The sequence below is a fragment of the Hirundo rustica genome, chromosome 8 (assembly GCF_015227805.2).
Source record: "Hirundo rustica isolate bHirRus1 chromosome 8, bHirRus1.pri.v3, whole genome shotgun sequence".
NCBI lineage: Eukaryota > Metazoa > Chordata > Aves > Passeriformes > Hirundinidae > Hirundo > Hirundo rustica.
The window spans coordinates 1,892,572-1,907,673 of NC_053457.1; the positions used below are offsets into that span (position 1 = coordinate 1,892,572).

General features: G+C 48.6%; 1 protein-coding gene across 1 annotated transcript; it reads right to left on the minus strand.

Annotated features, from left to right (window-relative positions):
* Positions 1–1,696: 1,696 nt before the first annotated feature.
* TACR2 (tachykinin receptor 2) lies at positions 1,697–12,045 on the minus strand. The gene is made up of 5 exons (XM_040071493.2): positions 11,566–12,045; positions 7,833–8,027; positions 4,581–4,737; positions 3,696–3,892; positions 1,697–2,513 (listed from the first exon to the last, which is right to left on the minus strand). The coding sequence occupies exons 1-5, from the start codon at positions 11,967–11,969 to the stop codon at positions 2,318–2,320; spliced, it is 1,149 nt and encodes a 382-aa protein (XP_039927427.1). The 5' UTR covers positions 11,970–12,045; the 3' UTR covers positions 1,697–2,317.
* Between the last annotated feature and the right edge of the window lie 3,057 nt (positions 12,046–15,102).

The window sequence follows — 15,102 nt, forward strand, 5'->3', positions numbered from 1 at the left end:
CACAAATAAACACGAAGGGGAGGGATTTATTGCTGACCTGGATGTCTTTACTGCTGTGTGATATTTAATCCTGTCTATATTTATATGAAGAATTGCATGTACTTACCATGGAGCATGGTGTTCCTGTTGCCTCATGTACCACAGGAATAATGTAGCCTGCCTTGGGCTGCCTTCCATATAACAAGGGCTCGGAGCATCTCTGCTTCCTTAACTATTGCTGTTCCTGTGGGATGAAACCTCAGGATCTGCGCTGTGACTCTGCCGGGACACGGAGAATTCCTTTTGCAATGTGAAGAAATCATCCTCTGCTTGCTGCTCCCAACATGAGAAAGAAAAGCCTTGAGCTGTCAGAAAATGTTGGTGCCAGTCAGGAACTGCACAGGGGAGGCACTGCTGCCACGTGTGTGACACTGGGGCATCTGGCATAGGCTCTGGCTGGCTGTTCAGGCGTGATGGAAGAGGGAGGGGGAAGGTGGGATGCTTAAGATCTGCCTGTTTGGTCTAAAAAGCTCTGTGTTACAAAGCTGCAGAGTTTAAAGGCCTTAGACTCAGCACTGGGCAGGGGACTGTAGCTCACATGTATCAAACACTGAACTCTGTGAGTGGGTACCCGTCAGTTCCTCAGAGCAGGAGTCTGCCATGTGTAGCCTGGTCCCAGCACTGTGTGCTGGGCAGAGCATCCCTCCCAGCTGGTTTTCCATCCCTCTGGCAGAGCATCCCTCCCAGCTGGTTTTCCTTCCCTCTGGCAGAATGCCTTGGTGGTGGCTGTCTGTAAACGCCTCTCGCTGCTCTCCTCTGCCCAGCACACACCAGCAGTGCAGTCCTGGCAGGGGCAGACTGGCCTGGGCAGAGGGCTGGCCAGGGAACATCAGGACTAGAAACTGCTGGAATGATTTAAAATCCTGAACTTTTTCAGAGGGGCCCGGGCTCTCCCTTCCCAGTTGGGGGCTGAGTTTGTTGTGTAACATAATTGTTCTCCACAGAGCCAGGGAGGTGAAGGCGTGCAGAAGGAACACACGTTCCTGCGTTGAAACCGGCTTGGGAAAATCGTATCCCTGGGTGCCCTTTCAGTTCAAGCCATGAAAGTTTTCTCTGGATTTACCGCAGAATTTAAGCCTGGCAGCACTTTATAGTTTGCCTTTGACACAGCAAAGGAGAATATTTCAAGTAAGTGGATCTTGTCAACATTCAGGAGCTTTTTAATTGATAAGGTACGGCTCTGTGATTTTAGTTCTCTCTGCCACGAGAGGTGAAGGTGATTGTGAGGTGCTAGCTTATCGCACCACTAATAAATGCTTTTTAATGCTTATTACTTTTACATCATGTTTATATTTCAGCTTCTGTTTTGTGTGCCTGTGCATAATGCCTCAGGCTGGGAAGATGACATTTTTTAGCCTTTCTTTTCATATCTGGGAAGGGCAGCGATGATGAGTCTGGAAAGGGAAGGTGAAGGGACTGTCTGGGAAAGGACAGCAGTGTGCCCCTGCTGTTAGGACTAAAAGGATGTAAAGAAGGTGGATTCTGCTTGGATCCATGAATCCTGACCAAGCCAGTGGGCATCCCTGGCTACTGACTCTTCTGAGAGCCTCGCTCTCCAAATTAGGCACCACAATTTATGTGAAGGAGAAATCACTTGAGCATGGTTTAGCAGGAAAACAACATAATATTTTGGGACAAGGTTACAAAAATCCATGCAATGACAACATCTTAAGGAACTGTTTCTGCTGGTGAAATTGCAGCCATGAAAATCCCAGAGTTCAGAAAATGTTGAGGGCAGGCTGGGATTCTTCAGTCTGGATGTGTCAGTATTTGCCTTTGTTGTGACCAGGCTTTGGTCCACGGTGTTGTTATCTGCCTTGGGGCTGCTGAGCCGTGGGACTCAGCTGCCCACACTACCCCGGGGTCCGTCCCAGCTGGGCCACGAGCCCCAGCCTTTCTGCTCCACCCAGATTTTCTTGAATCTATGTGTCTTGGTGGAACAGAAATCAGGAGATCACAATGCAGAATAAAATAATTTATATTCTACTGATTGGCACTGCCTCAGATCTGCTCCACTGATTTTTTGACCTCCTGGGCCTGGTGTCTGTTCTGTATTGCAGCTGTTGATGTAAGGAGGGCTAAACTCGTATCCATAGCTGGGTGATACTTGGACCGACACGGATATAAGTGTTATCAACACACTGCCTTCGATGCTGATGGCAGCTAAAGAAGTCCTATAGGAAACAGTTGCTCCAGAGAAAAAGACCTGCCTTGGGCTTCTACAGGTCTGCTGCCTTGGCATGGTGTGTGGGGATAGAGCCAGGAGCAGGACAGGAACTCAAAGTGTTAATCGGCTGAGGGTAAATGATGTCTTCTCTTTGTCATTCAGCTGAGTTTCGGTGTTGAAACTTGCTGTTCTTGACTTCCTGTGGGTTGCCTGGTAAGAGGATGGGGACGTAAGTTTAAGTTTGTCTTTTGCTGTAGCTTTTATGCACGGACACCACCGGAAGGCTAGCTTGAAGCCAGAACGAAATCTGTAAAAGTCAGAAGAGCAATCAGATGGTGAAATGATCTTTCTAATTGCACAGAGAATAAACAAGCTTGTGACTCGGTTCTACCTGTGAATGACTACGGAAATAAATATTTCTCCTCTATTCAAAGGAATGAGGTGGAAAGCTAAACGCATAAAACCATGGAGGGAGGTGCATTAGGAATTTTTGATCAGATTTCCTTGTATTTTAAGTAAACATATTAGATCAGTGAAGTGCCAGGGTGTTTGATGGGCTGACAAGACGGTGCTGACCATGCTGGTAACTGCATGTCAGACACAGAACATCTGAGGAAAATACCTGCGTTCACCCACTGGGAGCTTTCTTAAAAACCGGAATAGTTAAATGAGGAAGCTGTCCGCTTTCTGAGAGAGGAGGGGGAGGACGTGTTCGTGTGTTTCACGTTAAACGCAGTTTGGGGGAATGGGCTGCAAATCTCTTCTTTTGCGAGCTCCCAGGAGGGTGCTGCTTGAAACGCTGAAAGGAGCCCAACATTCGGCTGGTGCAGTCCCAGTGGAACTGCGCAGGAGATGTGCCGACAGCCATTCGTTACCTTTGGAGCACGTATATTCAGGCAGCGAGGCTGAAGAGAGGTGGGGGATAGGGATGCAGGATCCGGCACGGGGATGGGGATGGGCGGGCGGGGAGAGCGGCTGGCTGCGCTCCGCGCCGCGCAGCTCTCCCAGCGCAGAGCAAGAGGGACATCTCTTGGCATGCTGGGGTGGTGCTGCCCCAGCTGCTCCGATGGGACCGTCTGGGGCCACCCGTGGGCTGCTCCTGCCTCCCCCCGTGCGGGTGAGCCCAGGGCTGTGCTGGGAGGGCGGCCTGGGCAGGGCAGGTGGCTGAGCCAGCCCAGCGTTAGCTCAGCAGATGCACTGCGGGAATTACAGGTCCCTCCCTTGGAACAGGGTGGTCTGCACGTGGAAATGGGTGCAAACGTGGCTGTGCTGTGATCCTATGCCTGCGCTTTATTCAGAGACAGATAATATGGAGGGCTGAGTTAAAATCTCAGAGTGTATCCCACCTCACATCATAAGCACAGGGTAAGTTAAGTTGTCCAGTTGGCCTAGGGACTGCAGTGGAAAATCACAGCTGCTCTCACCTCCGGAGATTTACATTTTTTCAGGCTGAGAGTTTTCTCTGCGCACACACGTTCACACTACTCACCTCTGGTTCAGGCAGCAGTATATGATGGGGTTGTACATGGTCGAGCTCATGGCAAGGAGGAAGACTGCGAGGTACACCTGCTGAATGTACTTCTGCTGGTAGATGTCCTCCTTGAAGCTCCCCAGGATGAAGTACATGTGGTAGGGCAGCCAGCAGACAGCAAAAATGATCACCACTACCACCATCGTCTTCACAAACTGGGAAAACCAAGCCAAGGGGTTTTTCCTGCGCTCTGGGTGACTGGGCTTGCTGGAGCAGTGGGGAGTGTTGGTTTCACTTTGAGGCTGGTTTGCCCTCCCTAAGTGCAATGTATGGAATGAAACCATATATACCATGTGCAGCTATGGCAAAGAAACCAGCCCTGGTGACGAAAACTGGGAACAGGGAGGGAGTGCCCTGGCAATGGAAACTGGAACAGGCAGGGAGTGCCCTGGTATTGGGAACAGGGTGGGGGTTATAGCAAATGTTTCCCAGGGCACCGAGTGGACTCTGCGGAGGAACTGCTTGTAGCCACACCAGAGATGTGCAGGGAAGCGAGATCACTGCTGTTACACTGAGACTGCTCCACTCTGTCCAGAGTTTTGCCCTGGTTTATCCTGCAGGTATAAACGTGGAGGTTCTCTGGACACGAGGCTTTACTCTCTAAGGGCTGCTGGCAGCCAGCCTCCTGCTGTGAGTCTTTCTCCCCTGAGCACTGGCTGGTGCATGCCATCACCGTATTTTATAAATCTGCAGGCTGATGCCCTTTACCCCCAACCCAAAATATTTTGTTAATCTTTCGAGCCCAATCCCACAAGATTTTGTACCAAAAGTGAGCTCCACTTTGGAACTGGAGGCAGCAGGGCTGGTGTGCTGGGGGGAATTAAGTTAAGTTCCACTTCTGACCTTTTTTTTGGCGTTAACTTGGTGTTCGTAGCGGACTCTGGTCAGGTGGTTGCCTGGAGCCGCGCTGTTCCACAGAGTAATTCCTATAATGCTGTACGCAACAAACATCACCATTAAGGGCAGTAAGTAAATCAACACGATCACGGCAATGTGATACCTGAAAGAGAAGAAAAAGCAGGTTTTCACAGTCAGTTTGGCTCTTGGAGAGCTCTTTCAGAAATTGTCTTTTGGATATGTATGCTGGCTCCTATTAGCAAAACCACGAAGAAGAAATTTTGCCTATAATTATCGTTACAGGGACTTCTGTAAGCAGCAAAATCTCATCTCTCTTGTGGTGCGATGAGGGGTCCTTGGGCTGGATTCCCTGCTCATTCAAGACAGAGTAATGTCATTTATCTTTTAGCAGAGCATTGCAGTCCAGGGCCACCTGCATTGAGCTTTGCTATCCCACTACAGCCAGGAGAGAGAGAGAGACACGCAGGGGTAAAAGTACAATCCCTTAAAGCACAGGTGTGGGAAAGGAATAGTCCAAAAACTATGGAGTAACTGGATGAATGCAGTAGTGGCAACAGGGGAAAAAAGTCAGATCAAGGACTGCAAAAGGTATCTGGCTGCTAACAGGGTGCACCAAGAGGCAGACAGAGAGGAAGGGATGTTGCCTGCATTTATGTAGCTGGCTGTTTTTACGTGTGTGAACGCACACAGTTAATGTACCACCAACAGGCTACTTGGTCACTGCTCCAGCTGAAGGCACTGCCATCCCCTTAGCTGTATTTTAACCTCAGCCCTTTCAAGTTCTCCATGTCACCCCACAAACTTCTGCCGGTTCCCTCATGCTGGGGGCTGACTAGTTTAAGCAACCACCATTTATGGGAGGGGAACAACCTGCTCACTCCATTACAGCAGCTGTCCAAATAACACAAACAGTGTGGAAAGCAGGAGAAGGCAGGAGGGCTGCGGCACTCGCTGCTGGCAGTGGCCCCAAAAGACTGGGTGGGTGCAGATGGACTTTCTCAGTCTGACAAGGCTCTGGGGTTACTCCTCACACTGGTGCTTTGGGGAGCACTGCTGAAATGGCTCTTGGGGCCTCGGTGGTGTTTGGTCCTTGGGGTGGCTGCAAATACCAAACTGGTGGCTGCATAACAAAAACCATAATATTTGTGAAACGTGGCGAGTTTGTCCCTGCCCCTCTTGCGCTTTTTCCCATTGTGCTGAGAGCGGTTCCTCTTTTGAAGGTCTAATACTGTGTGTGGAGTGCAGCAAAGCCCTTTCAGGGTTCCCATCCTGGGAGGAGGAAGGGAGGATGGGAGCCTGAGTTTGAGCACACAGAAAAAGAAACTTTTAGTCTTGTAGCTTTACTACTTTGCTGCAAAGTTAACCTGTCACCAGAAGAAAAATCCTCTGGGGTTAAGGTTCTTTACTCTGGTTAAACTTCTGTATCCTTTATAGCCAATATTTTTCAGGCACCAGCAGCCAGTAGTGCGTTGTTTGGAGTTCTTAAAATTATTATTATTTTTTTAAACTTATTTCTGTCATAATTATACACATATTTCCTGCAGAAAATTATTTTCCTTTGTTCTGAAGTCTAGAAGTCTTGAAAGATAGCTTTACTCAGCTGCAAAGGATTCAGAGGACATGCAGTCAACACAAGAACCCAGCTCTCATTTTATTTGTTTGTTTTTCTTTAGGTTTCTTGGTATTTCCTTTCCTTGTTATTTGGACCAGTGTATGAATGGCTGCACATGGCTTTTTCTCCATGGTCTGCATTGCAGGCGTCTGTCCCAACAAATCCATCACTCAGGATGATTTCTGGGGGGCAATGTTTCCAGCTTCCTCTCTAAGAGAGAGACCAAAAGCTGCAGATCTGGTGCTGTTCAGGGAGACAGAGCTTGTGGGAGATGTATTGTGGTCAGGAGCTGCTGCTCCTCAGCTGGAGATCCCAGAAAGGGTCTGCCCTGCTATTTGCCGTGTTCACGACCAGCCTTTCCTGCCCACAGGGGTTTTGTCAGCGTGCTGGGGAACTCTTGTGAATCCTTTCCGTGCCATGGATGTGGGAGAAATAAACATCGAGCATCTCATCTGAACTAAATAGTCATCAGTGACTCATGTATTGGTGGTTATCTATTCTCCCTCCTCCATAATCGACAGGAGCCTGGCACTCTCTGTTCCCCAGCAAGTACCACAGGGTACAAAAGGTACAAAAAAGGTACAAAAGGAGCCCCCAGGAGGAGCATCACCCAGCATGGGAGGTTTGAGCCCGATTTTACTCTTTGCTCAACTGGGAACAGCTGGCAAGCACTGTCTGAATATGCTGCAGCTCGGCCAAAGTTACTTGGCACACGTCAGCATGAAAATCAGTTAGTTTGGTAACAGCTCAGTTGAGGAGGCATCCAGCTGTCTGCCAGAGATGAAGACTGAGCAGGGCAAATGTCCCACGTGCTTGGAGCCAGGCAAAAGTGGGTTTTGGTTTGAAAAACTGGTTGCATTTTGTGAATGGATTTGTTCCTTTTCCTCAGTTCTTCCATTGCTACCTTGTATAAATCTGTTTCACTTCATAAATTTCTCAAAGGTGCATCATGTGCTTTGAACGATGAGTAATCGCAGCAGATCTCCCAAATGCAGGGAACGGGTTGTTTCATCTGTTTGAACAATCTTGCTTTCAAGCAGGAGGAAGTCGCTGTGAGGCTCAGGGACTTTCGGGAGCGCAGATGTGTGCCCAGATAAATACGTCTATAAAACCTTTGGATGTTTGAAACATGCTGCTCTCTGCTTTTATTTTCCTTTTACCCCCACAAAGAGCAGCATAATTTTTAACTAATTATGTGGCTTCTCAGCATTAAAGATACCCAGTTTCCTTCCGCCTGATGGAGGAAGAAAGTCCAGAATCTTTGAAACCAGGATTTATTGGTTAGAGCTTCATAACTAGAGCTATGTATTTATAAGCTTAGAGACTTTTTGCACTGGTTTCTCTTAAATTCTCCAAGCCCTGTACGTAGGGTTTCTAGACATTATAGACATCTGGACATTATAACCAGTTGCCAAGCAGGGGAGGACAGCAGGTTCAGGATTACCCTGAACCACGATCGCCTGGCAGCTTTTTCCACAGCTGGCTTACGCTGAGTTTAGACGGGCTGCCCCAGCCCCAGTTCTCCTGCTCTCTCTCCCAGCACTCTCCATAGCCAACAGTTCAGAGATTAAATCATTTTCCTGGTTAACTTTTGCCCGAATTGGGAGTTTTATGGTGTCTCTTACGTTAGCTGGTGCTTGGATCCGACGTCATCAGGCCAGACCACGATGCATTTCATGGTCCCGTTGTCCATCGTGATCTCGGCGTAGAAGCACTGCGGGAAGGCGAGCCCGAATGCCACCAGCCAGATTATCCCAATGATCACTCTGGTGCTTCCAGCAGAGAGCCTGGGCTTGAAGGGGTGAATTATGGCCACGTACCTGCCAGAAACAGGCAGTGCTTTTATAGTGAAATTGGAAATCTATACAACAGAAAGCAGAAAGTGTAAAAACTCACCAGGACAGCAGTGTGGGCTTTATTAATACAAACATTTTGACAGATTCCAGGCCATAAATAATAACAAACTAAATTCTTTCTAAAGAGAATGGTTGGAAGTCTTAGGGCAGGATATATTAAACCCATCTGGATGGATGCTTTTGTTGTGTGGAGGAAGCAGCCCTTTATGTCTTCTGCATATAGTCTGTGCAAGCATTCCCCTTATGGAATTTTTCATAGAATCCCAGAATGGTTTGCATTGGAAGGGACCCTAAAGGGTACCTAGTTCCAATCCCCAGCCATGGGCAGGGACACCTACCACTGTCCCAGGCTGCTCCAAGCCCCTATGTCCAGCCTGGCCTGGGACACTTGCAGAGATCCAGGGGCAGCCACAGGTCCTCTGGGCACCCTGTGCCAGGGCCTCACCAGCCTCACAGGGGAGGAATTTCCTCCTAATATCCCATCTAACCCTGCACTCCATCAGTGTGAAGCCATTCCCCTTGTCCTGTCACTCCAGGCCCTTGTAAAAAGTATACTCTCTTTTTTTTTTCAGTTACTTTTGCAAGTGCCTTACCAAAAAAAGCCCAGCCAAACACGCTTTCCCCTCCTAGTTACGTCAATCTCTGATGCTTCATATCAGCACAAGAGCAGACTGGGCTCTTGAGTGTCCTTTATCCCGATTTTTCCCCCACTCATTTTTAGCTGTGGAAAACACTCAAATTGTGTTTTTTACCTGTGTCTGTGACTGCCCGAGCACTTGTGCTTGCAGTGGAGGGAAGGGCTGACCCTTTCATCCCACACCTGCTCAGGGCCCTCACAGCGCATCTGACTATTGGATTACTCACGAGCCCGGGGCGCTCTCTGGTTTTAAGTTCCCTGTGTGGAAATGCACGGTGTTGTAATGAGTACATAATCAATTATGCATTTCTTGTCGTGCTTTCCCTATTCTTTGTCATGGTTGCTACAAAGGCAAAATGGAGTGGAAAATGCCCATTGCCTCCTAGTTTTTACAGCAAAGATCTGACCAATTGTGCTGTCTCTTGGCCCGGCTGTTGGTAGGGAGCTCTGCGGGACAGGGAGCACGGTGAGCAATCCGGGGCTGCACAGCAGCAGGGCCTTATTTAGCTATAAAATTTTCATGTCAGCTCACTTTTCTTTAGCTTGCTTTAGGCAGTGCTACACAGCGCTCGACTCTGGTCAGGGAGGAATCCACCGGTGGATATTCTCCAGAGAAGTGCCCGAAAGGATGATCTGTGGCCCTCAGTGAATGACAAGTCCTGGGAATAAACGATGCCAGCCACTGTGCTGGCACTGCAGCCCGTGTTGCAGACATCGATGCTGTTACAGGGCTGGGTGGAGGCTTTCCCGCTCTGCCAGGGGTGCACCCCCGAGGCAAGCTGCAATTTTAGGCGAGCTCCTGCAAGTTGGGAGATTTACCAAACTTGCTGAGATCTCCTGGCCCCTCTTGCTGTGTGGCAGCACAGCCCTTGCCCCCCTGCAGCTCGTGCTCCTGGTGTCCTCTCTTAGTGCCCCTGTGTCATGCCAGGATGCTGGGACTACAGTCTCAGCACCCTTCCTCTGGTTCTCATACACGCAGACAAAAGAAGCGGAATTTTGGGCTCTCTTGCTCACTTTCCAAACAAGTCACAGGAGACTGCCAAGCGGCGTGTGAAACTCGAGCTGATCGATAAGGCTGCACTCCTGCCTCGAGCGCTGCACTGGAAACAGCTGCTCTGCTGATGGGGAAAGTGAGTGAGCCTAAACCCAACGCTGAGCAATATCGCCAGGCACTCTCCCGTGGCAGACAAAAATGACCTACAGCCATCGCTTCTTAGCCTCCTTCCTTAAAATAAACCACTTCGGAAGAAGTTGTTTTTATGGAAGTTAAACACTGGAGCTGGAGTGGACACAAGTTCTCTTAACAATAAATGGAAGCGTTGAGTTTCCAGGAGACAGTGTCAGGATCTATTTTAAGACTAAGCAAAGAATAGCTAAATATGGCTTGCAGCGAGGTGCCAAGTTTTCTTTCTGATCTTTGTCATGTCACCAAAGAGATTTTGGCTATGTAGGTGCTTTCACCAAAAATCCCCAAGGAACAAGAGTAGGAAGACATGACAAGGGGCTGAAACGGCTTTTTGAAAATATTCTTTGGCAGACAACACGGATAAAACAGCAGTTACGAACCATCCTTGATTTACAGCCAGGGGCAGCAAAAGAGTATTTGAGTCTAAAACGGAGCTGCCGTTGACTCTAAAGAGGGATTTGCTTTCATCTGGACAACTGCAGACTGACAATCACGTCCCTCAGCCCCGTCCTCGTGAGCTGTCCCGTCCCGTGCCCTTCCCCAGCTCCTGCCCAGGTTTCAGCAGGCATTACACGTGGGGAAGAGCCCTGTTTATCTGGTATGATTGCTCTGTGGTTGCTCCCTGAGGCTGGGCGTGCCGGGGAGCTGCGAGCTGGGTGGGGAGCTGGGGGAGCGACCCCTGAGACTCAGGGAGCAAAGATTTTCGCTTTTTGATGACTCCAGAGGGACGCTGGCTCCCCTCCCGAGGGAGCTGCAAGGGTCCTTGTGGATACGGGCGCTTGATAAGGAGCACGGGGAGCCTGGAGGAAACTGCAAAGTCAACAGCAGGGCGCTGATAAAGGAGCGCCGGTGCTTCTGGACGCCGGGTCAGGCTGCCCCAGGGAAGGAAGCAGCAGGGAGAGTGGAATACGGGAGGGAAGACAGAAAGGGGGGAAGGAAGGAGGGCAGAGAGCCTAAAGGGAAATCACCTCCTCTGCTTCCTTCACACGGCATCACCCTTAAGAGAGGAAATTCCCACACACTTCTGGCCACTTTCTAGTAAAAAGGAAAACAGCTTCATGCTATTTAACAATGAGCTGTAAACACAGTCAGACTCCAGAAATTAAAGCCTAAGTAAAAGTGTCTTGGCAGTTGGAAGTGAATTTTATGAAAATACCAAATTTCCCCAGAAGGCAAACAGAATCACGGTAATTGCTTCCCTCCCTCTTGGAATAAGTCATTCTAGTGAACCAGGGGAACACAGTCTGCCATTTCTAATCTAATTCCCATTATTTCTGGTGGTTTGCTGGACTCACAGCAGGATTAGGGCTGCTGCTCCTTTCAGCAGCCTGCAGCATATTCTCCTTTTCCCAGATATATCTGTCTCATGGTTTAAAAAAGCCCAAGAAAGCCACAAAAGAGTTTTCGGGGTGACTGGGAAAGAATTTATGACCAATAATGTGGGAACAACAAAATATCAACCATTTCCACTCGTTACAGATTTGGGTGTGATTCAGACCAGGTATAAAACCCAGAATATCACGCCATAATTAGCATCACACCCCACAGTCTGGCACTCCTTCCGCTTTGCTGATAAGGCACCTGACAGGCTGGGGGCCAATTACACAAATCATTGCAATGACTTTTTTGTGACTTACAGTGGATCTTTTCGGACCTTATCTTCTCCATTCGCCTCTTACCTCTCTGCAGCCACGGCTGTCATGGAGTAAATGCTCACAAACACCACAGTGATGGGGAACCAGTTCTGAAACCTGCAGAATTCCTCCCCAAAATACCAGACATTGTGACTGGCGTAGATAAAATTGAAGATGGTGTTGAAAGCGGACATCAGCAGGTCCGAAAGAGCCAAGTTAACGATGAAGTAATTGGTAGCGGTCCTCATCCTCCTGTGCGCCAGAATAATCCAGATGACGGTGACGTTGCCAACGATGGATGTGATAACAATGAAGGAGTAGGTGATGGCCCACAGAGCAATTCTCCATCCTGGTTGGGTGAACTGGGTTGCCGCCGTCCGGTTGTCGCCGTCCTCGAGGGAGCCAGCCTGCGAAAGGTTGCTCGCATTAAAAACGGAAAACACACCCATGGCTTTTCACTTCTTCTAAGCGTAAAAGAAAATCTTCTGGCATCTGCTCATTTCCTTGCAGTAGATGCTGGTGGTATGAATTTCCATGCATTTAACCAAGTGCTGTTAAAAAGACATCGGAATGAGCAGTCTTGTGTCATCTGTCCTGTTTTCCGAGTGATGCAATGCAGTTCCAGGAGGAGACGAGCGATGCCAAGGGCCTCCTCCTTCTTCCCTGGCATTTTAACCTACGCTTGAAGAGCAAAAACTAAAGAACAACTCTCTCCTTCAGGTTCTTTTTCCTTGAAGAAAGGAAGAAAAAAGGAAGAAAAGGGGAAGAAAAAAGGAAGAAAGGAAGGTGCTTTCCAGACCAGTGGCAAGTGATATCTTCCTTTAGATTACTTTTACGGATAAGAAAACATAAATGGAAGCCAGAAGCCACTCCAATCCAAGCAGAAATTCTCTGTCAGGGCAGCAGTTTTCTAAAGCACCCTGTCTGAATCCCCTGCAGTGGGACTGGGGACATTTGCTGTTCCTTCCCTGTGTGACTATTAAGTGTGAGGCAGGAGTTGCACTGGCATAAAATCTCAACAGGTTTTAAGGGCACTTGGAAAGGAGGTGGAGTCTTTTGCAGGGGAAAACTAAACAACCAATTCAACATCAAATGAAATGTGGCAAAGTGGTACGTGAAGCTTTCCCCCGGCTCCGCTCTGTCGGTTTTGAACAGCCTCTGCAATGGCCACGTTGCTCTAGCAGGATTTTACAGGCTCACATGCAAGGGTAGTTACTTTGACAGGTTTACCAGTCCCGCAATCCTCGTGTTTCCAGGACCCTGCCTGACCTCCCGTGAGCTCTCATAGCAAGGGAGAAACTATATTCGATGCAATTCAGCAAGGTCCCTCCTTTTGGATGGCTGCATCCCCGTTCCCAGTGTGCGCTGTAGGAACTTGGTGACCTCACGCGTGCACAGACTTTGGGTTCTCGTAGGAAAGAGGAACCCCTGACTCTGCTCGGGGCACAGCGCTCGTGCTCGCTGTCAGCTTTAAAGCAAAGGGCGCAAACATTAGTGACACACCGAGACCGAGATTTCCAGGAGCACTTGGCACCGACTCATGCCTGCTGGACTGGAAGCTAAAGGCATTTCAGGTATGAAACCTTGCCTTCAGGATTCAGAAGTAGTAGTTTTCCAGCCCCTGGAGCTGCTGGAGTTGCAGTTTGTGCCAGGCTCTCCTGTAACAGGGCAGTGTTTATCAGTTCAGGATCCTTTGCACCAGCTCAGCCTGGAATCTTTCCTTGCTTCATAAATTTCTGGAGGCAGCCTTGGGTTAACCCATCACCTAACCAACTCTTCCAAGCAGGTTTTCTCTGTTACAATATTGCCCACGTGTTGCTTTTAGAGAAGTCAGTACCTGTAGTCCTGCATGTAATGTCTCCCTCTCTTCACAACAGACTTTCCCTGCAGGTTACCCCTCCCACCTCCCTACCCAGAAACGGGAAAGGTACACTGGTACACATCTTCTAATGTGCATTGCAAAGCTCTTCCAGGTGCTTCTGCACGCTCTTATGCTGACACTTCATTAAACAGCTTAGGGACCTTCCACTTTCTGTACACAGTTCAGGAGGGCTGTTCATGACTTGCAATATGAATTCAACAGCTAATAGCATTCTTCAATTTTTTTTTTTTTTCTTTTAATATGCTGTCTCAAATCCTTACAAATTTGAAGGAGAACAGGAGCAAAAGCCTCCATACATTTCGCTGGAAATGTGCACTAAAGTGCTTTATCAGCTATGGAAAGTAGAATGGAAACAAGTGCTTAGAAAAAGGGCTGCACTTTTTGACCCTTCAGTGATGAACTTCTCTCGGCTGACTTTGAAGATGGTCAAGGTGCTCAGGTTTCTCAGAAGCCCTTCTTGTGAACCATCTGCCCTCATCCCTGATCTCTTACTCAGGTGATAATCAAAGAGCAGCCACCCTTTGGTCAACATTTCATCATAGGAGTCAGGAGGGATTTGCCTTCCTGTATCCACACCCACACCTTTTATTCGTTGGCTGGTTGTGCATTGACAAGGTGATTTATCATCCTGGAGCCTGGCCAGCCATTTAGTGTTGCTATCAGCCTTTTGACTTGAAAACTGGAGCAATTTTTGACACAGGTCGGCTCCAGATTGCTCAGGGAAGTTGCATTTGCCTGAGACAGTGAGTAAAACCTTCCTCACCAGTGGTTTTGGAGTTATCCCAGAGAAAGGGGCTACCTGAGAGCAGGGGGTTTGGGTTTGGCTGGTTTCACTGTTGTTTTTATTATGGGAAGGACAGTCAAGGCCAAACATTACCGTGCTGAGTCACCAGTCCCAGGTCTGAGCAAAGGGTGAGAGATGCAAACAAAAGATGTGGGTCTGCAAGGTCAGGAAGGGTGATGGAGGGGTGTTTCGTGTTTTGGAAAGATAATACATGGTAACATAGGCAGTAGAGGCTTTAATTGTATTGCAACCTGGACTCTGCTTTTGGAGGAAGAACCTTTGTCCAGGGAACAGCTCTGAGAGCGGGACATGAGGACCATGAGCATCCACCTCTGGTGGGGCAAAGCACAGCTTCATCAGCCAGACGTGGGCTGGAAGGAAGCAGCAAAAATGCCTCTGGCAGCACTTTGGGTCTTTCTGACATGGTTTGGTGCAGGGATAGCTGCAGCTCACTTCTTTCTGCAGAGCTCCTAAAGCCCTGGGACAAATGCTCTGCAGTCCATGGCTCTTGGTGTCTTTAGGACAATCCCTGGCGATGAGTGAGGAAACGTGGAAGTTGCTGATGCTTAATATGAACAAAACCACTGCGAGTTGTGCTGTTGGATGGTTCCAGGAGCAGATGCTGTAACAAACAATCTGCCAGGCTCTTCGCTGGAAAACTGCAGCCCTGTGCTGCACTGGGCTGAGGGGGAGAGAACGCAATCACGATGGACCCACAGGCAGCTGACAACATCTCACTTTAACTTACTTACTTTAAATTGCTGCTAAGCTATAATTGTGTCCAGAAATCTTGCCATTCGTACAGGCAAAGTCTGGGATTCAGGAAAAGGAAGGGATTACTTAATTATTGCCCCGCAGTTTCATAACAAGAACTGTTATGTTCACAACTGTTTTGGTACATTGACTCAGTCCTGAG